Source organism: Trichoderma ghanense (assembly GCF_004382785.1).
Source record: "Trichoderma ghanense strain CCMA-1212 chromosome Unknown scaffold_14, whole genome shotgun sequence".
Taxonomy (NCBI): Eukaryota; Fungi; Ascomycota; class Sordariomycetes; order Hypocreales; family Hypocreaceae; genus Trichoderma; species Trichoderma ghanense.
The window spans coordinates 304,642-328,440 of NW_027395677.1; the positions used below are offsets into that span (position 1 = coordinate 304,642).

Below are 23,799 nucleotides of genomic sequence, written 5' to 3' on the forward strand. Positions count from 1 at the left end.
GGCGTTGGAGGAACATTCAGAAAGGGTTCTAGATGTCTTTCTGTAAAGGCTTGATGGTTCTTCTCCAACCACAATTGGTCGAAGTACCCGAGGTAGGCATTATACATTGGATACATTAGTCGTGCTCTTATGCTTTTGTTGTGGGCTGATGACAAGGCGCAGTCAGGGTAGGCCTGGGGAGGCTGATTTGCACTTGGAGGTAGGTCAGTCTTGTGCTTTGCCTGATCGATCTGCCTGTGTGTCTCTTTACCTCTTCACCAGATCTTTTTTTTTTCTTTGCTTTGCAGCGTAAGTTTTACCAGATAAATGGATACTGTAGGACGTTCTTAGTATCAGCTCTTCTCGCAGCTCCGATATCTCACAGAGGTCTCAAATCGGATTCCAACCACGCCCCCCGACTCTGTCTATTTCCCTTCTTTGCGCCCCGGGTTATCATCCATGACTCTCAAACTCAGGATGGGACCAGGCTTGAGTCTCGGTGCTTGAATACCTCCCATTGACATGTTTTACCGTCCTGTCTTGCTTTAGCGCCCGTTTTTTTGCAGCTGCATCGAGCAGCATTTGACTCGAGGTAACATGCATAGATGAAGGATGCCGTGATTCAAGTCACTAGGCCTGCGACTGAGCAGTATTGATATTCAGTGGGCAATTCCCGTATTTACATTTTTCAGGTAAATCTCATCTCTGCGCACCACGGCGAGCCATACGCAAGCGCCCGTCGGAATTCACTTCTCAGGTATGGTGAACTTTTCACTCTGCTTCTTTTCCTCTTTTGTGCTGCGATGTCCGTTGTCCACGTTCTCCNGGGGTGCCATTGGGACGGTTCAGAGTCGTCACTGAACATGTTTTTTTCGTGATGGTGCATTTAAGAAGCGATAACCGTAACATGGCCCATTTCCCTGGCCCTTGCAACAACCCCCGCATGAGTTGAGTTTGTAGACCTGGAGGGCTACCTCAGTTTAGCCCACCTCGGGCTTTCGCTGATTCAGTTTGTGTCCTCTTCTTCCCTCTTTCATGCGTTAAGGTATCGACTCCATACCTGGTGAATTACATTACATACACGAAGAGATTCGTAATGTAGAGAGAATGACGTTGCATACCTCATTCTGTTCTTTATACCTTATACAGTGGGATGAGACCCCATCGCTGTACAGACGCTTCCCCCAGAAAACAATGTTCTTACTTTCATCCCCACAGCATTGACTTCCAAGATGAATCGAACCAGCAGGCATCTTGGAAAAGAAAAGCTCGCGTGATGACAACTCCCTGCCGTCGACGAAGGCTGTTTCGGGCATAGTATCAACCTTGCCGGCTTTGCCCCCGCCATCAGGATTCGATCAAGTCCATGTTTGCATTTGCAAGGTTCCCCGCCTTTTCATACCGGGTGGCATCGCTGGCTAAATCGCATCGAGGAGAAAGTGTGGGGTTGGCCTCGAGGTATGTACATAAGGCAAGTGCTAACATGTAATGCTCCGTAGCACCAAGGTTGGGAGCCAGCCCGTGTCCCCGCCTGGTGACGTCTCAATGTTGGCTTCAGGTCACGGATCAGATGGGCTAAGAAGCAACTTTGTAGAGAGTTGAAAGTAAGAGCAAAATGTGCTTCAGGGAGTAATTTGATGCAGGATTCATTCCATTCATATCATAATACTACAGCTGGTTCTTCACCAACACGGCGGATCTACAGTCCGTAAATGTTTACTACACAGCCAGGCTTCCGCTGGCGATTGATTGATTGACACGGGCGTCCCGCTTACACGTCGATGCCGTCCACGACGATGCCCTTGGTCCAGTTCCACTGAAGGAGCCGGGCCACCTCCTCGGCACACTTGTCGTCCACCAGGGCGCTGACGAGATACAGAGCTGCATCCACGCCAGCGCTCTGACCCCCCGCGGTAATCACCCGAAGACCACCGAGGCGCATCGCCACGCGTCGGACAATCGACTCGCGACGTGTGCGGGACTCCTTGAAGGAAATGCTTCCCTTTCTGTTGTAGATGACCATGATTAGCATGGATACCCAACTGTAAGAGCAAAGCACGTAGAGTAGCTTACCGGCCGTGGGGTTTCCCAGCATCCGACTTGCGGCGTGTGTATGGGCTGGCATCCTCGTCAAGCTCAAAGCGGAGGTTGTTGACGACGTATCTGGCGTCCTCCATGACGTCGGTGCGATCCGTGCCGAGTCTGGTGCAGGCATCGCTGCACAGGTTCTCAAAGTGGGTGATGTGGTCGGGGTGGGTGGTGGCAGCGAGGCCGCAGAGGATGCCCTCGCGCGCGAGCAGGTGGGCGCCGGTGCAGACCGACATCACGGTTCGTTCTCTGGCCGGGTCCCTCTTCTGAAGGTCAGAGAAGGCGGTGATGATGCCAAGCGGCTCAAGTTCCTTCTTGATGACCTCGTCGGTGTTTCCGCCGAGGACGATGAGGATGTCGAACTCATTGATGCGCTCGTGAGCCTCTTTGTAGGTGATTTGGGACTGCACGATAGGGCCTTGGGAGGAGAGCACCTGCGGCTCAGCGCCGGCGAGGGTCACTTCAAATGCCTTGGAGGCTGTTCAGATGCGGGGAACAACGGGTTAGCAATTGAACCCAGCATCAAACAACTGCCCACCGTGGTCTACTTATGGGTTCAAATACATACTATCATCAGAGAAGTCATGCTGCGCTGCGTTAAAGACAGCCAATGGACCGGCAAAGTCAAACAGGTCAAACTTGGGGTGCAGGGCAATGAGAACGTTGATGGGCTCATCAGAGATGGCCGAAGTCTTACTCTCAGCCATCGTGAAATGCGGGGATGTGTGAAGAGAGGAAGAGACGAATAAGAGTGGTTCGGATGAGGAATTGACGGCTTGGGGGATGCAAGCCGCAAGCGTATGATGAGGATTGGGGTGGTGAGGAGGAGGAGAAGACGTTGGATGTTGTCAATTGGAGGATTTGGGGTATAATGATGGAAGAAAGAGGGAAGAAAAGGAGGATGAGGGAGACGAGAGGACGAGATGAAATACCTGTGACCTTAGGCGAGGAGGGGTTCAGGGCTCTAGAGGGGATCACGCGCGAGACGGGCAATTGGTCGAGACGGCCGGTACCTCGTCGCCCATTGAACCATCAGCGCATCTGGGCGTACTCGCCGTCGTGCTCTGGCTCGTACTGTCGCGGGCGGTTGATGCTGATCTGATTCGGCGTGGCTCGATACATCCGCACCGTACCACCACTGCGGAGCCCATCGAGCCACCAACAGGCTACGTCTAGCACTGATCGTGCACTGATGGCCCGGGGTTTGCAGGCGCTAAAGCTGCTGTGGCTCCAGCGGGCTCCAGCGGGCTCCAGCAGGCCCATTGCGGGGTAACAGCACCAGCCGGCAGGGCAAAGGGCAGCAGCACGGCAGAGCATGGGCAGGTCGGCAGTACCCAGGACCTACTGTGCCACCGAGAGCGGGGTGCGTCGCAAGGTCCTCTGGACATGGCCTGCTCGGCACCGGGCTACGCCGCATCCGGCGCTAGCGCGTCGACGTGCTTGCCCGGACTTTGCAAATCCGCCGTGCAAGCTCAACATCCTCCCAAAAGCTTGAACCTTAGCCGGGCTAATCCTCAGCAAATCCCCAGCCGCGCAACACTCGGAGCTCCCACCGGTGAGGCCCCCGACTTCGACCGCCCAGCAGCTCATAGCGCTCCTCTTGCTCGGCTTCAGCTTCTGCCAGACTCGACTCTTTCTGCCGGAAGCGTTCTCGACTCTGGCGGCGGCCACGCTGGCCTCACCCGCGGCCTGGCGCACATCCCGCCGTGATGGCTTCTACAATGTGAGTGCGACCGCCTATCAACGGGGCCTCGAGGCACCTCGAGCTGCTCTATGGACGGATAAATCTGACACGACCCCCCACCGCGGCAGATCCCTCAAGGAGCTGTCCAAGGCCATCAAGGACTTCATCGTCGTCGACCCGACCGTGCCCCTTCCCGACGATCTCATCGACACGATAGCTGCCTACCTGCGCAAGCGCGAGAAGTATGACGACGCCGCGTCCGATCGCCTGCAGGAGGAGCTGCTTCTCATCTTTGATAAGAATGTCCGGGGCAACCCTGCCGCGGCGGGCGCCTGGCTGGGCATCCTGCGCCGGCTCCTGACTGTGCTGCGCACCCCCGAGCGAATCCTCGTCTGGCTGGAGGCGTGCAAGGGCATTCTCGACAAGACGGGCTTCGACAAGAACGTCGTCGCCGAGGCCATGGAGTTCCTCAACGAGGTCGTCGCCATTTCCGACGAGTACCACGACGACGCTGGTGACGACTCTGCGGTGAATCCCATCATCGACCGACTGTTTGAGATATGGATGGACGAGTTTCAACCGGCGCGCTTCGAGGGCTATCAGCCGTCGGAGCATAGCGAAAAGATGCTGGGCGATGCGCTTGAGAACTTTGGGAAGAAGCGGCCAAAGGCATGTACAATCGCTGACAGCATCACTTTGATCCTCTCTGTTGCCATCATTTTCTCCCCCTTTACTAACTAAAGTAGGAATTCTTCTCTTCGTTGGACGGCTACCTTATCAAGAAGAAGTATCGAAAAGCCAGCCTAAACTTCATCTGTTCCTTTATCCAGTCGCAGCCGCCTCATCTACACCAAGTGGCTCAAACACCTCTCTTCACCGATCTCTTGACGTGCCTTCAGCAGGACACCTCGACCACCGTCGTCTCGGCCGCGCTGACCGCTCTCATCATGCTTCTCCCCCACATGCCCAGCTCTCTCGTGCCCCATCTGCCTACCCTCTTCAACATTTATGCCAGGCTACTCTTCTGGGAAAAGGAGAGGTCGGGTACCTTGGAATCGCCCTTTCACGATTCCGAGCAAGCGAGTCGCTGGGAGGTGTATGCGTTTGAGCCGGAGACGGAAGACACCAACATACCACACCTGTCGCACTACTACACGATCCTCTACGGCCTCTATCCCATCAACTTCATGGACTACATTCGCAAACCGCAGAGATATATGCGACACGCCAACGTGTCCAACGCGGACGAGATCGAGGTGCAGCCGACGGAGATTCGGCATCAGTCGGAACAGTTTAGGAGGACTCATTTGCTTCACCCCAACTTCTATACGCTCACCATCGAGACGGAAAAGACAGACGTGGGGCGATGGATCAAGAGCGAGGCCGCCGAAGTCGTGGCTGAATGCATGGCGCTGTGCATTTCCCCAGATTCTCAAATGTTTGGCGACCACGACCTGCTGCACCTCGCGCAATCTTCGGCCCAGGCCCTCAACGACGATCTGAGCCAGCTAAGATCCGACCCAGGCTTGCTGAGCAGCTCAGTGACCAAGGTGAACTCGTGGAGAAACACTCACCTGTCGATGACGGAGTCCATCGCCAGCGACCATACGCCCCCGGCGCATCAGCGTCGGGGCTCGCAATCTAGCCACCATTCGGCGAGGGACTCTGGCGAAGCGGCCCGCGCCAAGGATTTTGGCGTAGATAGCCCTTCGGGCACTCAGCTGCTCCAATCGGCCTCTCACACCCAGCTTCAGGATCTCATCAGGTCGAACAAGGCGATCAAGAGCAGTCTTCACCAGTCCCTGGCAAACGACAGCGTGCCCTCCCTTGCTCTGAGCCATCAGGAGTCTGTTGCGGACAGGCCGTCGGCGATGATGACGCTGCCGCCGCAGACGCATACGCCTGCATCGGCCGATAACGGGACCAATGCCCAGATTGCGCACCTGCAACGTCAGCTTCTCTTGCTGCAGAACGACCTCAGCTTTGAGAGATATCTCAAACAACAACACATGGCCCACATTGGCGAGCTTAGGCGACGACAAATGGCGGAGGCGGCCACGGAGGCGGAAATGCAGAATCTGATTATGATGAACCGAAACCTCAAGAGCCGCTACGAGGAGGCCAAGATGGCTGAGATGCAGGTCCGCAAGGAGTCGGAGAAGAGTCGGGCCATGGCGAAGAAGTGGGAAGCGGATTTGGCCAACAAGCTAAAGAACCTGCGCGAGGAGTCAAAGAAGATGCAGGCGGAAATCGACTCGCTTCGAAAGGAGCTCGAAGAGAGCCTGCGAGAATGCGAGAAGCTGCGAAAGCTCGTGTGCGACGCCGAGGTGAAGGAGCTGAATGCAAGGCAAAACATGCAGTCGATCGAGATACACGGCGCAGAGATTGACAGACTCAAGGCGGAGGTGGAGCGGCTGTCGCTATCGGAGCGGGACTACCAGGCCAGGGAGGTGGAACGAATGGCGGCCGTCAACGCGGCCGAAGACGCCCAGAATCAGGTGGAGGCGCTGAGGCTGCAGCTGACGGCCTCGGAGCTGGAGGTGCAGCGAACGAAGAAGCTGTTCCAGTCGCAGGTGGCAGCACTCCAGGCTCAGCTCTCCGAGGCTCGGGAGGAGCGCAACAGGCCTGCGACGGCGAGCGTCGCGGTCGAGAACGCCCTTGCGGCGAGCCGCGCCAAGCAGGCGGAGATGCAGAAGCAGTACAGCCTGCTGGCGCGCAAGTACACGGTGCTGCAGTCGTCGCTCTTGGACATGCAGCTGGAGGCGTCTGTCGCGACGGAGAAGTCGAGCATCGCGGACGGCGAGGAGGACGGCATGTCGTCGTCGACGGGGCCAATGTCGATGAAGTCGAGGCCGCTCCGGCTTTTGTCGACGGCGGAGGCAGGCGAGGGCTCGGGATACAACGCCACGTCGTCGCCCGGCTCTAACCCGGGGACTCCTACGTCGTCTGTGCTGCAGCCGCTGCAGCCCACCAGCTCCGCGGGGACGGCCGGGACGGACGGCCAGGGGTCGTCGCTGAATCTGTCGATGAGCCCGGAAAGGAGCTATTTTAGTGGTAAGTCGACATTGTTCGCCCTTTAATCATGGCCGCTCGCCGCAGGAGGAGAGTTGGATGAATGGCAGTACTGATCCCGTATGAGCAGGAGGACTCCAGAGCATGATTCGCAGGGACAGCAAAGACAAGGCCAAGGAAGACTCCGGCAAGCCCAAGAAGGAGAAGAAGTCTTTGGGGCTGAGAGGTATTAGGGGCTTCGTCGGCAGCAGCTAAGCGCCGCTCTGTTGACATGCCATGTGCTACGAGTTGTAGATGTTGATTTCTTGGGAAAAGTTACGTTTGCGGGCACATGATAGAATCACGACGGAGTATCATTGGGAGTTGTTGCAAACACGGGTAATGAGACATGAATCTTGATTGTTTGGTCGACGAAATAGGAGACAGCATCTAGGTGCTCAAAGTGCTACGGAGCAGGAGATGGATTCGTAATGAGATGCCATTTGTTAATCCTCCTGTAACATGATACGGAGGAGACATTACTTGCGATCCCATTACTACGTACGTACGTACTCGTAGCTACGGTCTGGCATCCATGAAGTTTGCTCAGCATTGTCATGATGCCATGCAGCATCCCACCAGCAGAGAGAAGCAGGCTAACCATGCAGGTACCCAGCACAACATCAAACTTGGACGGCTTACGCAAGCCCATGTGTTAGTCCCTGAGCTGGCTGGTCTAGCCCATTTGCTGGAGAGGAGCCACAACGTGGGGATTCCGAGGAGCCGGACAGACTTGGTGAAACTTTGAGCTCTGAACTACTGGAGCTGCTCCGTCTTTTTTTTTTTTTTCCCAGAAGAAGAGGATGGCTTTGAGGGATAAGGTGTTCTGAGTTGGAAACGCTTGGGCTTGTGCTTGTTGCTTGTAGAGGCGGTGTTATTTCTGATAATGGATGTGCGTTGGCGGCTGGGGGGGGGATTGGAAATACGATGTTGGGTTTGGTGGGTTTGGGTGAACACGAGGTCACGGGGGGGTTGACCGAGATGTACAAGGTGAGTCTTTTCGATTTGAAGAAGTGTGAATACCTAGGAGAATATGATTTGATGGTTGTTGCGAAGTTAGAATGCGTGTCAGTTGTGTCCTCGCATCGGCATCTCGAATCGAACGCCGCCAACAGACAGAGTACTTTAGGTAGGGGAAGTTGTTCTGGTGGTAGAAGGGCGCTTCCGCCTGTCAACTTTAGCGCCGACGATGGATGTCCTAACTACATGTACAGTATAACCGGGCTGTGATGCTGGGCAGCCGCTGTGGCTTCAGGGTGTCTCGCATGCGGTCTCGGCGCTTGGATACAAGTCACACAGGTTGTTCTTATTTTCTCGATGCTTTACAGTGAATAATAGGGTGACGATGTATCTACTGCGAGGCACAGTGTAAGATGGACAGTATGTAGGGGCATTGCGTGTTAGTGTCCGTCCGTTCGTTTTACCATGGATGATCATGATGCGATGGCCGTGGACCATGACGTCGATGCTTGTCTTCTAGCTCGTGTCAAGGTAAGAGCATGGCCCGAGGAACAAGGGGTACATGGAAAAATGACCGAAAATAGCAACGCATCGAAAACTGGATCGGAACCAATCGAGGCATTTTTTCTTTGCTCTCTCCTTTGATGGGGGGGAGTATTTTTCGCTCTTTTCTTCCTTCTTCTACGGGCCCGTTGATCCACTGGGCTGGAGCGGTGGTCCGTTTTATCGGGGAGGGTGGGCCGGCGACAGGCCGTTTGGGCCGAGAAAAGGACCTCACTCTGAAAGACAAGATTCGATGTTGAGTGTGAAGATTGGATCAAGATGGATGATGGATGTGTGAATGAGGGCTCATCTAGTGAAGGACCCTGTGGCTTGATTTAGAGATCAAACTAGTAGGAAAACTCGTAGCACTACATGGACAAAAAACCATTCATGGGAGGTACAAAGAAGAAAAAAACGAGAGAGAAAAGAAAACAAGTTAGCGGTGGCGTGGCGTGGTGTGGATGGGTGATGGAGTGTGTGTGTGTGTGGGTTGCCCATCGTGTGCCTTGCCTTGCTTTTTTCGGCATCTCGGCCAATGTCAACCCACATCCAACAAGCTCGTATCGAATCCCGATTGCATGCTGCAACGTCTCCGCTCCGGCATGGCTGACGTCTGTCTTGTCTGTCTAGCCTGGATTGATGGCTGACTGTGGCTTGCCTTTTTATAAGGCCGTCGTCCCTCTTCCTCCTCCTCTAGCCAGCTTCCTCGTCATCTCCATCGCTTTGTTCTTGGTCTTTTGTGTGCCCGGTGGCTGTTGACCTCGTCCCTTCGCTTGACCTGTGATACCTCGTTATCATTGTCATAACCGAGTACATCCAAGAAACCACTCGTTTTCTTTCTTGGCTCCATCTCGTTCGCTACAAACGACACCCCATACACATTCATAATCACCCAGAGGAACCACAAGATGCCCTCCTCATCCACCCTCCTCGCCCTGGCCACGGCCATCTCCGCCGTCAACGCCGCCTACACGGGCTTCAACTACGGCTCGACCTTTACAAACGGCCAGCCCAAGGCCCAGACCGACTTCGAGGCCGAGTTCAAGACGGCTGCCGGCCTCGACGGCACCGACGGCGCCTTCACCTCGGCCCGCCTCTACACCATGATCCAGGCCGGCACCGCAAACTCCCCCATCTCCGCCATCCCCGCCGCCCTCAGCACCAAGACGAGCCTGCTGCTCGGCCTGTGGGCGTCCGGCGGCGACGCCGCCTTCGCCAACGAGATGGCCGCCCTCAAGAGCACCATCAGCCAGTACTGCGACCAGCAGCTCGGCGACCTCGTCGCGGGCATCTCCGTCGGCAGCGAGGACCTCTACCGCATCACCCCGACGGGCATCGCCTCCCACGCCGGCGACGGCGCCCAGCCGGGAACCCTCGTCAACTACATCAGCCAGGTCCGCGCCGCCATCAAGGGCTCGTGCCTGGCTGACGTCCCCGTCGGCCACGTCGACACCTGGAACGCGTGGGTGCTCGACTCCAACAAGCCCGTCGTCGACGCCGTCGACTGGCTCGGCATGGACACGTACCCCTACTACGAGGACACCAACCAAAACTCCATCGCCAACGCCAAGTCGCTCTACCAGGCAGCCCTCACCAAGATCCAGAACGCTGGCCCCGGGAAGCCCGTCTGGGTCACCGAGACCGGCTGGCCCGTCAACGGACCCAAGTCTGGCGCCGCCGTGGCCTCGACGGCCAACGCCCGCGAGTACTGGCTGCAGGTCGGGTGCCCCAACTTTGGCAAGGTCAACGTCTGGTGGTACACGCTGCAGGATGCCGCGCCGGATGCGCCCAACCCCAGCTTTGGCGTCATCGGCAGCCAGCTGACCGAGAAGCCGCTGTATGATCTGTCTTGCAAGGACCTCGATACCAAGCCGGAGCAGCCGTCGACGACTTCTGCGGCGGCCAGCGAGACTTCTACTGCTGCTGCTGCTTCTTCCACAGAGGAGGCCTCGACTACGACCGAAACTGCTGCTGCTGCTGCTTCTACCACTACCACTACCACTGTCGTCTCAGAGGTTCAGACTACCGCCGTCGAGTCTCAGACCACTGCCGTCGAGACTGTGACTACCGGCTCTGGGCAGACGACGGTTTCAGAGGTCCAGACTACCGTCCAGGCCACCAGCTTCCCCGCCATCACTGCTCCCACTTCCGTCGTCGTCATCGTCCCCACGACCTTTGCCTCTGCCCCCTTCCCCAGTTCTAACAGCTCTGCGACGGGCGGCGGCTCCCCCTCTGCTTCTGCTCCTGGATCCAGCCCCAGCTCTCCTTCCACGAGTAACATTCCTGGAAGCAGCGGTAGCAAGCTGAGCTCCTTTGGAGCGGCTGCTGCTGCCGTTGCCGTGGCTGCCATTGCTCTGTAAGGGACGAGAAGAGGTGCGGAGAGTAGCGCCGCTCTCGAGGAGAGTTTGCGTCTCGTACATATGAAGGCTCTTTTTTATGAAAACAGGAGCTAAGGGTGTCTCGGATTGGGACATGAGGAGGTATATAACGACACTTGTAGGAAGAGGGTCCCCCTTTAATGAGTTTGACGGTATTTTTGCTGCACGTCTACCCAAAAGTATCTTGGTAGATTGGATGCTTGTTCTCAATGCCTTGTACGTCCTATCTAATGGAAAAATGGACAACATGGTGATAGGCATTGGCATTTTGGGATATAGGGGCTTATGGATAATATGGATGGATGACTGTACACGCTCCTTATGATCTTAAGACACAAGTACATTAGATATATGACTATAATACAAGATGCTTCGATCATTCTGTGCGATTGGCTCTTTCTGCTTCTATTGTTACGTTTCTAGCCATGCTATATACTATAAATCCTACCAAGTCAAAAGAGTATAAAGACATTGATTTCTCACTTTGATGTCTATGAACTTTGGGATATTAGATACCTACCTAGCCAAGTTGCTGCCGCTTCAGACGGACTTCAGGCTGGACAAACTCCAGCGCTGACGCAGTCCCTGCACGCCGTATACAAGTAAAACGGCAACCGCTTGACCCTCTGGAGATCCAGCAGTATACTTGTTCCCGTCATGCCAGCCATACGGATTCACAGCCGGCGAGAGCAGCCCATTTGTCGTCTTGCTTCGCCGCCAGCGTCTTCCTATTCGCATCAGCCCAGGCCACATAAGACTGCGAAAACATGACACGGATCGTTGCACAGCCATCCGATACGCCACGGCACTCAAGGCCGCCCGTGCCCGATATCTCGCCAAACCAACTTCGCATCGTTCAGGTAGTTGCGCAGCAGCCCGCCGTCCGAGCCCGCCTGCACCGCGCCGTCGAGAATCTCCTTGATCCAGCCCTTTGAGCTGTGCGGCTTCCGCAGTCATCCGACGCCGAGCCGCTCCATTTCTGCAGCGTGTAAAGGACGCGCACCATGCCGTAGCCTGCCCAGCCGTTGCTCGTCGACCAGAAGGCCCGTGTCTTGGGACTGGGGGCCGATGATGTGCTGCCAGCTGAGGCTGCTGCTGCTTTTGAGCATCTCGCGCTGGAGGCCGCATTGCTGGACTGTGGTGGAGGTTAAAGAGGTGCTTTTTTGCTCAACGGCGAGATATGCCACTAGAGATGCTGTCAGTTATCCTCTCTACGTGTGGATACAATAAGACAAAGACGAAGACGAAGACGTACAAAAGGGAAACGGCATGGCCATGTTATCCGCCCACAGCTCAGCAACATCCGGCCGATGCGAAATCGCCCCGTTACTGAACCTCGGCGCAACGTTGAGCACAAAAGTCGGCCTCTCGCTCCGCCGCCCCGATATACACATTCTTCCAGGGGGGGGGGAGAGTCGAGGGGAATGTGGCAGAGTGTGGTGTTCCCGAGGAGGCGCTGGACGACCTCGTCGGCTGGACATTTGGCTGGGACGCCAACTGGGATACATCGATCTGCATGCCGTGAGTTCTATGGCGGCTGTAGAAGTTCGTCATTGTGATGATGCTTGTTGAGCTATAGGTATGTAGGGAAGTCAGCAAGCAGTGTGAATTGCAGCAAGAAGAGCCCTGAGCCAGAAGTAAAGAGATGATCAGGACAAGACTATCATGGCGTCCCATCGTCCGAGCAATTCTCTCAGCTCGTCCTTGTAAGAAGCACTTGGATTGCAAGACGGTAACGGGCAACGATTTGAATATTCAATGGCTCGTTGGTTCAAGATAAGCCATCGCCTAGGGATGGCATAGCGGCTTCTTTGTTGGTTATGCGGCGCCCGCCATCTCGTTAGTGCCAGGTACCGCGGATTAGTTTGTCACAGGTCAAGTAGATGTAGATGCTCGTTGCCACGTGCCAATGGCCATTCCAGAATGATTCCCTGATACTGAATGACGTTGACCCGCTGGCATGACCAAGATGAATCGAAGTTGAAGTGATGATAATAGCAAGTGAGGTTACTGATTTCAAGCAGATTATCTAAGCCGAGCTCACCGAGCTGTTCCCCGGATTCACCAGCTGGGGCCTCTCCATGTCCCGAGCGTTCCTTCACAGCTACCTTATGGATTTTGACCCTTCCCTCACATGCAAGTGCTGTTACAAGTCAAGTGCATATATACAAGATCAGAGTTGAACATTCATCTTCTTTGCAACAAACAGCCAAACGTCCCCCATGAAGCTGCCCTTTGTTACACAAAGATGCCAAAAGAGGCAAAAGGCAAAAAGTGGGTTCTGACATCAACAAGTCGTATTCGTGTCTTTCGCCCTGATTCGGTCATCCATCACTCGACACTTAACAAATCTTCATCTACATTATTCACCTTCATCATCTTACACCACAGAGCCAAACTGACGAGCCAAATCGTCAACCTGCTCCCGCAATGGCTCGACGCAGCACTTTTGCAGCTCTAGCTGCATCATGTCTCTTCCTACTGGCAGCTTGTACTGCCGCTTCACACATCAAGACAGCTCCAGCAGCCGTTGAGTCTCTAAGCTTGGAAGAGCTCGACTCCCAGCTCCAGGTACCTTGGAAAACATCCCAACCCAACACCTTCGCCCAACAAGCCAAACAACATCGACACCAATGCTAAACCTCTCTCAAATACAGACATGCCCCGTCGTCGAGCAGCTCAACGCCGCCAAGCTCGCCCGCTTCGAATCCTCCCCCTCGTCCCTCACGTCCACCCTCTTCTCCGTCCTCTTCCCCGGCTCCCCCGCCGTCAACGCCCTCCTCGCCACGCTCTACATCTCCGGCCCGCCCAACTTCCTCCTCGCCCTCGTCCCGACAAACATCGACCCGTCCTCGCTCTCCGTCATGGTCGCCTTCGCCGTCGGCGGCCTCCTCGGCGACACCCTCTTCCACCTGCTGCCCGAGATCTTTGTCGGCGAGGACGAGGTCGACAGGGCGCGCTTCGTGCTGGTGGAGCCGAATCGGAATCTGATCCTCGGGCTGGCCATCTTGGTCGGCTTCATGACGTTTGTGGCCATGGATAAGGGGTTGCGGATTGCGACGGGCGGTGCTGGGCATGAGCATTCTCACGGACACTCCCATGAAGAGCACAAGGTGTCGGCTGACGTCGGCATTTCTACCGGCGCAAACGCGCTCAGGAACGAAGCCAAAGCGCGAAAGTCAAACAGTAGCACCAAGAAGAAGCCCGTTGACGAGCAATCGCAGCTCAAGGAGATTAATCCCAGCGTGAAGCTAGGAGGCTACCTCAACCTGATGTAAGTCCAAACAACACGCCCACAGACACTACAACACACATCTCCTATTTTCATACGCACAAATCAACAAACATCGACTAACGCTCCTCGTCAACCCTGCAGCGCCGACTTCACCCACAACATCACCGACGGCCTCGCCATGTCCGCCAGCTTCTACGCCTCCCCCACCATCGGCGCCACCACCACCGTCGCCGTCTTCTTCCACGAGATCCCCCACGAGGTCGGCGACTTTGCCCTCCTCGTCCAGTCCGGCTTCTCCAAGCGCGCCGCCATGGCCTCCCAGTTCGTCACCGCCATCGGCGCCTTCATGGGCACCCTCATTGGCATCGCCGTGCAGGAGTTTGGCTCTGGTGGTGGCGGTGATGGTCAGAGTATGCCGAGGAACGCTGGGCTATGGGGGACGAGTCTTGTAAGTTTCGCTTCAACCACACACTATCTCTCCCTTGTCTGATCTCTTTCCGTCCCCCCCCTTTTTCTTCTTCTTCTTCTTTTTGTCTTTTGTTGGACTTCGCATTGACGTGTGATTGAAGACCTGGGGCGACATGTTGCTGCCTTTTACGGCGGGAACCTTTCTCTACGTCGGCACCGTCGCCGTCATCCCGGAGCTGCTCGAGACGGGCCCCGACAAGATGCTCGAGCTGCGCAAGACGCTGACGCAGTTCACCGCCGTTGCTGTCGGCGCGGGCATCATGCTGTACATATCGTGGCATGAGTAAAAACACCAGATGGATAAGGAAGAACCGAGACTTGATACCAGGTCATCAGTGGGAACCAATCGAGGCTTCGGTCTTCAATTACATAGACCATTGAGCTCCTCAGAGCCTGCTCAGTAGCTCATTATTAGAAACGTAATATTGCTTGGGCATGATAGAATGGGCTCAAACGACATCAATGGGGATCGCAAAATAAATAAATGCGCATCGTATGCTATTCGTCAAAACGTAATGAGAATAAAACTACTCATAAACCACACATGTAGGTCATCCTCCATCCTCCCTCCGGTCCTGGTATACCACCCAAACAAGAGGGGAATCAAAAACAAACCAACCACCCATCTATCAACCAAACACAAGATGCTTAGTCCATCCATGAGCGAAGAAGGAAAAGGACAAAGTAATCATCGGTATCTTAAAGGGGGGTAAAAAAAAAAAAAAAAAATCAAGGGGGTAGTAAACAAGGTGAAAGTCATTCATCATTTCCTTCATCCCCTCCCATGTTCCAAACAAGAAACCCTTTTCCTCCATTATCTGGTCACTGCCAAACTCCGCAGAACCCATGTATCGACATCTTTGCTTTTGCGTAACTTGTTTTCGCTCCTTTTCTTCAATTTTCCTCTTTTTTTTCTTTCTTTTTTTTTTTTTTTTCGTTAGCTTCCCATTCCCAGTGGTATCATTTGGTATCGTGTCGTATCCTTCAAACATGCAAGGAAGCTTAGTCCTGGAAGAACTTGATGACTTGCTGCAAGTCTCGCAGGCCGACGCCGTGCTTGGGGTAGCAAATGTACACCTCCTCACCCAGAGCACCAAACTTGGATCGGAAGCCCGCCTTTCGTCGCAGGCCGAGGCTCTCGACAATGGAGCGGTAGGTGGTGGCGAGGAACTTGGCCCGGATGCCGTGGAGATGCTCTCCGGGCGTCAGCTTCTCCGAGACGCCGACACCAAACGTCACCTGGGCCCCGGCGACGCACGACAGCGCGTACTCGATGAGCACCTCGATGGCGCCGTTGACGGCTCCGGGGAAGTCCAGAGCCCACTTGACCTGCCAGCCGTGGCGGGGGGCCAGCTTGGCCAGCACCACCATGGCGTGGACCTTGCCGTCCTTCTCGGCGGCGAAGTAGCGGCGGTGCTCCTGGTCGACCCAGGGCCGCACCTCGGTCAGGTGGACCTGCTTGCCCTTGCGGTTGGCCTTCCAGGCCTCGATGCCCTCGTTGGCGCGCCTGATAAAGTCCTCGTCGGGCTTGACCTCGTGGATCTTGACGCCCTCACGCTCGACTCGGCGGGCCTTGGGGCCGCCGGCCGGGCTCTGGTGGCGGGTGGTGTCGACGCGCTGCTCCTCCGTGCAAGACAGGGTTCGCCAGCCGAGGTCGTGGGCCAGGATCTTCTGCACATCGTACGAGACGAGCATCCAGATGGGGGTCAGGCGGAGCTCGGTCACGACGTACTTGACAAAGTCCGAGACAACGTCCTTGTACTGCGACTTGTCGCAGAGAGGGTCGCCGGTGACCATGGCAAACTTCTCCTGCCTGACAAAGCCCACGGCGGCGCCAGTCTTGTGTCGCCAAATCTCGAATCGCTCGTCCAGCCAAGAGGTGTTGGAGGCATCGCCGTAGTTGGCAATGAGCTTCTCGATCGGAGGAGTGTGGAGCGCGGCATAGGGCTTCGTGGTGTCGGCCTCGGGATGGGGCAGGCCGGGCTTGCGGTCGGGGAGAGACTTGGGGTCGCGGTAGAAGAGCGAGGCGTTTCGCACGTCTCCCAGCTCGAGCATCCAGGTCACGATACGCTCGAGGCCCAGACCGGCGCCGGCATGGGGCGGCGCGCCGAGGTCGAAGCCGGCCAGGTACTCCTCCATGCCCTCCTCGGCAATGCCGGCGGCCGACATGTTGGCGCGCAGCTCGGCGGCATCGTGGATACGCTGGCCACCGGAGCAAATCTCCTGGCCGCGAATGAAGATGTCGAACGACCGGGTCCATCGCGGATCCTCGGGGTCCTTGTGGGTATAGAAGGGACGAGCGCTTGTAGGGAAGCGGTCCAAGACGTAGTAGTCGGTGTTGTACTTCTCACGGACGAGCTCACCCAACCGAATCTCATCAGGCGTCGACAGGTCCTCCTCGGCCACGTCACGGCCGTCGTCTCGAAGCATCTGAAGAGCGTCTCTGAAGTCGAGAATCAGCGTCTCGTCCAGATACTTGAACTCCTTGCTGGGCCATCGCTGCTTGAGGATCTCGACCTCTGGCATGGCGTAGACGGCCGTGAAGACGTTCTTGAGGAACTCGTCAAGGAGCTCAATGACCTCGTGGTAGTCATGCTCAATGGCCATTTCGAGATCCAAGCCCGTGTACTCGGTAAGGTGGCGATGAGTGTTTGAGTTTTCGGCGCGGAAGACGGGACCAATCTCGTAGACGCGACCAAAGTCGGACGAGACGGCCATTTGCTTGGCGAGCTGGGGGCTCTGGGCCAAGAAGGCCTTGCGGCCAAAGTAGTTGACCTTGAACACGGAGGCACCGCTCTCGGTGGCGGCAGGCTGAAGCTTGGGGGTGTTGATCTCTACAAAGCCATACTTCTCGAGAGTGTCCCGGAACTGGCGGGAGACCATGGATCGGATGCGGAACAGGGCCTGGTTGGCCGGGTGTCGCAGATCGAGGATGCGCGATTGCATGCGGCTGCGCAGAGCCTCGGGAGGCTTGTAGACGCTGAAGGGTGCGTTTTGCGCCGGGTTGACGAGCCACAGGCCGTGAATGTCAACCTCGGCGTGGGAGACAGTGGCCGATCGGACGGGCTCCGGAGGCTCCTTGAGCACGCCGTTGACTTGAATCAGGGACTCGGCAGGGAGCTTCTGCACCCACTGAACCATGTCCATGTTCTCCCTCGAGAGGACACCCTGGACAGAGAAGGTCTGGTCGCGGAGGAGAAGGAAGTCGAGGGCCTTGGAGAGCTGGCGCTGGGTGTGTATGCGGCCGCGGAAGGTGACCTCGGTGCCGATGGGCAGCTTGTCCAGCTCGGCAATGGTGTTGAGCTCATAGGGGTGCGTGGGCCAGTCGGAGCCGCTGCTGCGGACGCTGTCGAACGAGGCGCCCGAGTTGTCCATGCTGGACCGCGGCGAGCCCTGGGCCGACCTGCGGCCGCCGCCCTCGTTCATGGTGGCCAGGATCTGGCGAGTGGCCTCGCTGTGGACGGCCGGGGCGAGGGGCGAGCTGGGGATGGACAGCGACGACGCCTGGGGCGTGGCCGACGGGGGCGTTGCGTTCATCGTGTACTGGTGGTAGCTGCTGCGGTTGCTCCCCGTGCCGCTGTTGTAGTTCTTGGGGAGCTGGTCGCGAGGCGTGGAGCGGTCAGGGCTTGCTCGTCTGCTGCTTCTGGTGCTGTTGGAGCGCAGGGGCAGGCCAAAGGCCGAGAGGATGGGGGAGTTCCTCCCGCTGTCCGTGGCCGGCATGATGACGATATATATCGGTGGCAGGCGAGTCTCGAGGGCCTTTTCGCCGGGGGAGTGAAGGAGCTATCCGTATATAGACACGGAAGCAAGGTACGCAATGCAAAGTAGCACCTGGAGTATCGCCGCTTCAGTCGCCAGCGATGGGAGTGATTGGCTGAAGAGGGCGAGTTGCACAATGAAGGAGGGAAAAGGTGTGGCAACAGGTGGGCAGACGTTCCGCTATGGAAGGCCTCAGTCGAGTTGAGCTGCCGGAGTTCGCGGGACTCGTTGGCGGGGGTTCGCAGTCAGGTCGAAGGGGGAACCAGGGCCAGGCTCTCTTAGGCTCTTGGTGCGGCGCTATGCTTCCCCTTCAGGCCTGATGATGTTATCGAAGCGCGGCCCTGACAGCCTTGTGCGTCCTTTTTTTCTCTTTTTTTTTTTTTTTCGCCTCCGCTCTTTTGTGATCGCTTCACGGTCAATGACGTTGGACTGAATCACTCACTGCCGCGTCTGCGGGTGACGACTGCTGGTTGTTGCAGGGGTTGGTTCGCCCGCGGGGTTATTTTTGGACAATGCGAATATGAAAAACCGGTAGTTGATGTTGAGGGAGGGTGGCTGGCACAGGAATAGTGGCGAAGAGGGGAGACGCAGAGCCAAGATTGGGTTGCCCAGGCTTGTGTGTCTGGTTATCAGTTTATGCGTCTACGGTGCTTGTTGGTTTGTGTTGTAATGTATGCGTGTGTGCCTTGAGCTCCAGATCAAGTCGAGTCAAGCGGGAGGAGGGATGGATGGATGGATGGGTGAGGAGAGGGAAGGGAGGGAGGCGGCAGTGGCTCCTGGTGAGGCTGCTCAAGCCTTATATAAGACGGACCGTCACTTCTGACGAGATGACAAGGGGGTCAGGACAAAGAAGAGCAAGAAAAAGGCGTCGAATTCAGCGATACGTTACGGCTTGGTGCTATCGAACGACAGACTGCAGCAGGTGGTCGGCTGCCGAACCGAGCCTCGACCTTGCTTGTTCCTCGGACAAGCCAGCATCGAGCCCACATGCAGCCGCTGCCCGTCTGCCTGTCCGTCTGTCTGTTTGTCATGCCCTTGTCCTTGGACTTTAGCCTCCGCCCGACCCCGACAGCCTATCCGCAGGGCACGTTGGGAGCGGGATTAACGCCTATGTCACTGGGTCGCAGCTGATGGGGGGTGCGCCGTGTCTGAGGATTGGAGCTTGGAACGTGGGAGCTTGCATATTTCGAGCTTAGAAACTGGTTACGAGAACAGCCACAGCGCAATTACAACGGCCATTATCTAAGCGCCGCTGTGCTGACCGAGCCAGCCATGGATCCTCTGGACCAGGGGGCGTCGAGTTGAGGGGAGATGCATCTGGACTTCTGTTCTGCATGCAGGACTTTGGCTGTCTTGGCCCATGTGCCCGTCCCTGATCCTTGCCGATGGCTTGTGAAAAGAGAGCCTGCGACAGCGCTTTCGGCCGGCGTTGCGCAGCTATTACCGGCAGCTTCCGTCTCAGCGTCACACGAACTCGACATCAACGCTACGTGTATGATTTTGGGAGCTGTTGGGCGACATCGAGTGCCCAAGCCAAGGTCGGGCCTTTGCAGACGAAAGCGGACTGCCGGGCTTTTGCGCCAAGCGCGAAGGGAGGCAGATCGTCAAGGCTCATCTCCCGCTTCCCAATGATGAATAATGGTGATGCATATGCGCGTGAAAAACACGGCCCTGCATCGGGTGACTCCGTTAAGCGACTGATGATGTAATTTTTCCGTGCGATACCCATGCCCAACACGGCAGACAGTCGATGAGATGGATCGCGTTGGTCGGCTTTATGCTGTTTAAGCTTGGAATTTCCTTGTTCTTATTGGCAATCGGGCAAATAAGGTACTCGATGGGAGACTTGCACTGAAATTGCAGGGATTTTGCAGGCTCATGTTCTTGAGTGCTCGCATCCATACAGAGTACAAGCGACAAGTTTGCACACCCACCTTGGAATGCTGGCTTGAGGTATACATCACGGAGCTACTTAGGTTAGTACCTAGCCGCAACAGGGCGCCAAGCCATCTGCCGGCGTCTCGCCCTTTTGCCCTACTGGAACCTGCAAAGCAGCAGCAGGTAAGTCCTCTCAAAGTTCTATGCATGATCAGGGCGCTGCTAGCATCTGTCTAGGTCGCTATAGATGCTGCTGCTGTTGCTGCTGTCGCTGCTCCCATTTGCGGCCGACGTCGGACATGCTGGACATCGGACATCGCAGACTCGGAGTACTCTTGGGTTCCGTCCGCCGTCGCGGCATTCACCCACTCAGTCTCCCGAGCATCAGAGCATCAGAGCATCAAAGCAACAACTGACATCTCAACAATCTCTGCCATGACGTCAGGTGCTCTCGGAGATGAAAAGTCGTCCGCATCGAGGCACGGACGCGAAATCGGTCGCGCGGCTTGTCCCGACCAGGGCCGCCAAATCATGCGAGCAAGCAACAAAACTCGAAGTGTGTACATACAAAGAACGCCCAGGTCCCCCAAGCATCGCTGCGCCAAACCTCGGCCGACGTCATCAGTGGCCTGTGCTCGCGGCTGTTTCCAACGACTTCCATGCAGCTGGACCCTGCACGAATTACGGAGTCGCTGCTCCGTTTTTCGCCCTGCCAGGAATGCTGCAGCAGTTCAGCAAGCTTATCGACTGCAGTTGATTCCATGGTAGAGGTAGAGGATGAGACCTCTGTGTGTGCGTACAGTGCCTGATTGTCGACGACGGTGCTGCGCCTTGCCTACTGCAGTCTTCTGGAACATATCTAGCCTCGTGCCATGTCAGACGCGACCATGGCATCTTCTCATTTTGAATCCATTACTCTTCGTTATCCCAAACCAAACCGCCTCTTCATTCAGACACCCGCCACCATTTCACTCTGCCAACCGACCCCATCAGATCAAGCGAGGCCATTCACGTGGTTCCCAGCTAGCGCCCCAGGCCCGAGGCTGCCGAGCCCACTTCTGCCTGTCTCGTCTCGTCTCTCCACGACAATTGGATCAACCCGTGCTGCTAACGCTGGTCCGTTGCTGCTTTGGCGCCGCGCTTGTTTTTTTTTTTTTTTTTTTTTTTTTTTTTTTTTTTCAATTGTCCCTTCCAAGCCTCTTCTTCTGCTTCCTTCTCATTGCATGTCACTCTCGCCATCTTCTAGATAAGCCCAACCATCGCGCTGCTAGCGACTGGCCAATAAGCCCTAGGCGGGAGCCACCAGGCCCGTATTAACAGGGCGAAAAGATTCTCCGCATTGCCCCAGGTCCATCTACAACCGGGCAGTACCCATGACGTGTTATCCAGACTGTAGCAAGGCGACTCACAAGTGGCACGACACAGTCTCGACAGTACAATCAGTCCATCCATCGCAACATCTACAAGTCCCTCCCCGTACCGCATCCTCCCCCCTTTTTGCGCCTCATCTCAGCCGTACCTTTTCCGTCCCCTCGTGCCACCACCCCTCATCTGATCAGACTTTTCCTCTCCTTCTATTCTCTCCTCTTGTCCATCTCACTCGCTTCAGTCCACGCCCCTCTCTTCCATTCACCCCATCTGTCTCGTTCCCAGCGCAGCCAATCCGCGCTCGCCCAGCGTCTCCGTAGGCTTGGGAGCGTCGCAGCACCAGCCGAATTCAATCGCTCTTCAGTTGCCCGTGATCAAGACAGACTCGTGGGCAAGGCGCCTTCTCCCATGGACATTCCGGAGCCGATCAGAAAACCGACAGTCCCGGAGCCCGAGGACTATGTCAACCCCTTGGAGAACAGTTCGCGCTGGTCCCTGAATGCGCGTGCTCAGGCCATCCGCTATGCTTCCAGTCTCGGCTTCAGCATCGCCAACCGCACCGAGCCTGCGGCTCCCACGCCCTCCACCGAGTTTTGGGCCGACGCGACGCTCGCCGCATGCAAGGGACCCAAGAAGATCAGGGTCGAGGTATGGACGCCGCCGCGCCTGTCCGTCGGGCCTCGTGCCGCCGTCGTCGCTCTCCACGGAGGCGGATGGATCCTTGGTCAGGGCACCGACACCGCGCGATGGGCATGCGCCGTCATGACATCGCTCGATGCCGTCGTCTTCACTGTCAACTACCGCCTGGCTCCCACTTACCCCTTTCCAACCGCCGTTGAGGACTGCGTCGACGCCGTTTGCCAGATTGCGAAGCGCGCCGCACAATTTGGCATCGACCCCAACCGCATCATCCTCTCAGGCTTCTCCGCGGGTGGCACCATGACCCTCGCCAGCTGGATCGTTCTGCAAGAACCGGAGCGGTGGAATTACACGCTCCCCTTTATCCCTCCACGCATCACGGGCCTCGTGCTCTTCTACCCCGGCTTGGATTGGACCATCAGCAGGCAAGACAAGAGGCTGAGCTGCTCCCGTCCCGACCTTACGCTTTCCAAGGGACTAACGGACCTCATCGATGCCTCATATGTCTATCCTCCCATCCCTCGCCCCCTGCGTGCCGACCTCAGACTCTCTCCGGGTCTCATGCCTGATGAACTCTTGGAGAAGCTACCGCCCATCCATCTCTGCCTTTGCGAATATGATATGCTTCTCGCCGAGGGCCTTCGTTTCGCAGATAGGTTAAAGAAGATGGACAAGGCGCATAACCTTCGAATCGTCGCCAACGAGAAGCATGCATGGGACTGCCCTCCGCCAATGGTACAAAAGGAGAGCGTCGAGGTCGAGTACGGAGAGGCGACTCAGGCCATAGCCAACTGGCTAGGTCAGCAGCACGACACGGATCGGGAGTCGATGCGTTCCATGAAGACGAAGCGCCTGAAGATCCCTCGGCCAAGCCTCATGCCGCTTAGGTCCAAGTCGGCGAGCCTCTTGTCCTTCAGAACGACACCAGCTGGCCCGTTTTGATCTTCTCTCTTCGGTTTGGCTTTTTCTTTGCTTGGCATCTTGTAGCGTTCCGTTCTCCTCTTTTCCTTATCTTATTCGCCCGCGTCTCTCTTCATCTCGGCCATTCTGATGTGCTGGGTAGACAAGAGTTAGTAGACAAGTCAAAGACATGACAGGCATGCGTTTATGGGTAATGATTACGTTCAGGGGAATGCATTTAGCGAATGGTTATTGCTGGCGTTGGGTATGGATAGAGGCGGCAATCAGAGGGCCGTTGTTTGATGTGAACCAATGGTTGACTGCCAAGATATATATGAATGTTACTTTATCTATCAACTGAAGAATCGTTTGGGTCGATCGATGTCTCTTATACTGGAATCTTAAAAGCTTTGCGGCTTGCGCACGTAAGATGATGATCTTTGGCTCATCTTACTCAACACCTGCTTACCTCCTAGCCCACCAAGATTCTCAAATCTTCACAACACCCTCATCTAGCAATCACATCCGTGGCGTCACACACGTCCGCCAGCACAACTTGCCTTGCTCTTTGAGGCGTTGGTCTCACGGGAGAAAGGAAGCCATAGTCTGGGTGGCTTTTGGCCGCCTTGTCATGGTTCGAAGCACGCGGCAAGAAAGATTAAAGAGCACAGGGTAGATGACGAGGCTTAGGCAAGATTCGCCAAGAGGCGGCGTACTGCGGTACTTTAATGACAGGATGGAATGAACATTACAGGCTACAAGCAAGGTAGGTTACAACAATTCCCAGGTACTCAGAATATAGAATCTGCACATTGATAGAAGTCTCGTGAGATATAGTAGAGTAAAAGGGGGGGTGGAGATTCGAGTTG

General features: G+C 56.1%; 10 protein-coding genes across 10 annotated transcripts; 5 read left to right on the forward strand and 5 right to left on the reverse strand.

Annotated features, from left to right (window-relative positions):
* Window positions 1-1,750: 1,750 nt before the first annotated feature.
* CCMA1212_008985 (uncharacterized protein) lies at window positions 1,751-2,774 on the reverse strand (the record flags this gene model as incomplete). The annotated part of the gene is made up of 3 exons (XM_073706087.1): window positions 1,751-1,985; window positions 2,053-2,545; window positions 2,636-2,774. 3 exons carry the CDS (start codon window positions 2,772-2,774, stop codon window positions 1,751-1,753), a joined length of 867 nt encoding a protein of 288 aa, XP_073555357.1.
* A 325-nt stretch (window positions 2,775-3,099) lies between these two features.
* Window positions 3,100-3,330, reverse strand: CCMA1212_008986 (uncharacterized protein; the record flags this gene model as incomplete). Its single annotated transcript, XM_073706088.1, has 1 exon — window positions 3,100-3,330. One exon carries the CDS (start codon window positions 3,328-3,330, stop codon window positions 3,100-3,102), a length of 231 nt encoding a protein of 76 aa, XP_073555360.1.
* Window positions 3,331-3,453: 123 nt separating this feature from the next.
* On the forward strand, window positions 3,454-7,018 carry CCMA1212_008987 (Tuberous sclerosis 1 protein; the record flags this gene model as incomplete). The annotated part of the gene is made up of 4 exons (XM_073706089.1): window positions 3,454-3,773; window positions 3,880-4,459; window positions 4,498-6,805; window positions 6,894-7,018. The coding sequence occupies 4 exons, from the start codon at window positions 3,454-3,456 to the stop codon at window positions 7,016-7,018; spliced, it is 3,333 nt and encodes a 1,110-aa protein (XP_073555359.1).
* A 2,195-nt stretch (window positions 7,019-9,213) lies between these two features.
* CCMA1212_008988 (putative glucan endo-1,3-beta-glucosidase eglC) lies at window positions 9,214-10,665 on the forward strand (the record flags this gene model as incomplete). The annotated part of the gene is made up of 1 exon (XM_073706090.1): window positions 9,214-10,665. The coding sequence occupies one exon, from the start codon at window positions 9,214-9,216 to the stop codon at window positions 10,663-10,665; it is 1,452 nt and encodes a 483-aa protein (XP_073555356.1).
* A 673-nt stretch (window positions 10,666-11,338) lies between these two features.
* CCMA1212_008989 (uncharacterized protein) lies at window positions 11,339-11,536 on the reverse strand (the record flags this gene model as incomplete). Its single annotated transcript, XM_073706091.1, has 1 exon — window positions 11,339-11,536. One exon carries the CDS (start codon window positions 11,534-11,536, stop codon window positions 11,339-11,341), a length of 198 nt encoding a protein of 65 aa, XP_073555355.1.
* A 100-nt stretch (window positions 11,537-11,636) lies between these two features.
* CCMA1212_008990 (uncharacterized protein) lies at window positions 11,637-12,077 on the reverse strand (the record flags this gene model as incomplete). Its single annotated transcript, XM_073706092.1, has 2 exons — window positions 11,637-11,869; window positions 11,939-12,077. 2 exons carry the CDS (start codon window positions 12,075-12,077, stop codon window positions 11,637-11,639), a joined length of 372 nt encoding a protein of 123 aa, XP_073555454.1.
* A 1,036-nt stretch (window positions 12,078-13,113) lies between these two features.
* On the forward strand, window positions 13,114-14,673 carry CCMA1212_008991 (uncharacterized protein; the record flags this gene model as incomplete). The annotated part of the gene is made up of 4 exons (XM_073706093.1): window positions 13,114-13,254; window positions 13,341-13,957; window positions 14,060-14,366; window positions 14,488-14,673. The coding sequence occupies 4 exons, from the start codon at window positions 13,114-13,116 to the stop codon at window positions 14,671-14,673; spliced, it is 1,251 nt and encodes a 416-aa protein (XP_073555455.1).
* Window positions 14,674-15,030: 357 nt separating this feature from the next.
* On the forward strand, window positions 15,031-17,939 carry CCMA1212_008992 (uncharacterized protein; the record flags this gene model as incomplete). Its single annotated transcript, XM_073706094.1, is given in 4 exon segments — window positions 15,031-15,037; window positions 15,342-17,018; window positions 17,076-17,698; window positions 17,712-17,939. 4 exon segments carry the CDS (start codon window positions 15,031-15,033, stop codon window positions 17,937-17,939), a joined length of 2,535 nt encoding a protein of 844 aa, XP_073555452.1.
* CCMA1212_008993 (Aspartate-tRNA ligase) lies at window positions 15,389-18,106 on the reverse strand (the record flags this gene model as incomplete). The annotated part of the gene is made up of 1 exon (XM_073706095.1): window positions 15,389-18,106. One exon carries the CDS (start codon window positions 18,104-18,106, stop codon window positions 15,389-15,391), a length of 2,718 nt encoding a protein of 905 aa, XP_073555453.1.
* Window positions 18,107-21,799: 3,693 nt separating this feature from the next.
* CCMA1212_008994 (Putative alpha/beta hydrolase R526) lies at window positions 21,800-22,972 on the forward strand (the record flags this gene model as incomplete). Its single annotated transcript, XM_073706096.1, has 1 exon — window positions 21,800-22,972. The coding sequence occupies one exon, from the start codon at window positions 21,800-21,802 to the stop codon at window positions 22,970-22,972; it is 1,173 nt and encodes a 390-aa protein (XP_073555458.1).
* Window positions 22,973-23,799: the final 827 nt, after the last annotated feature.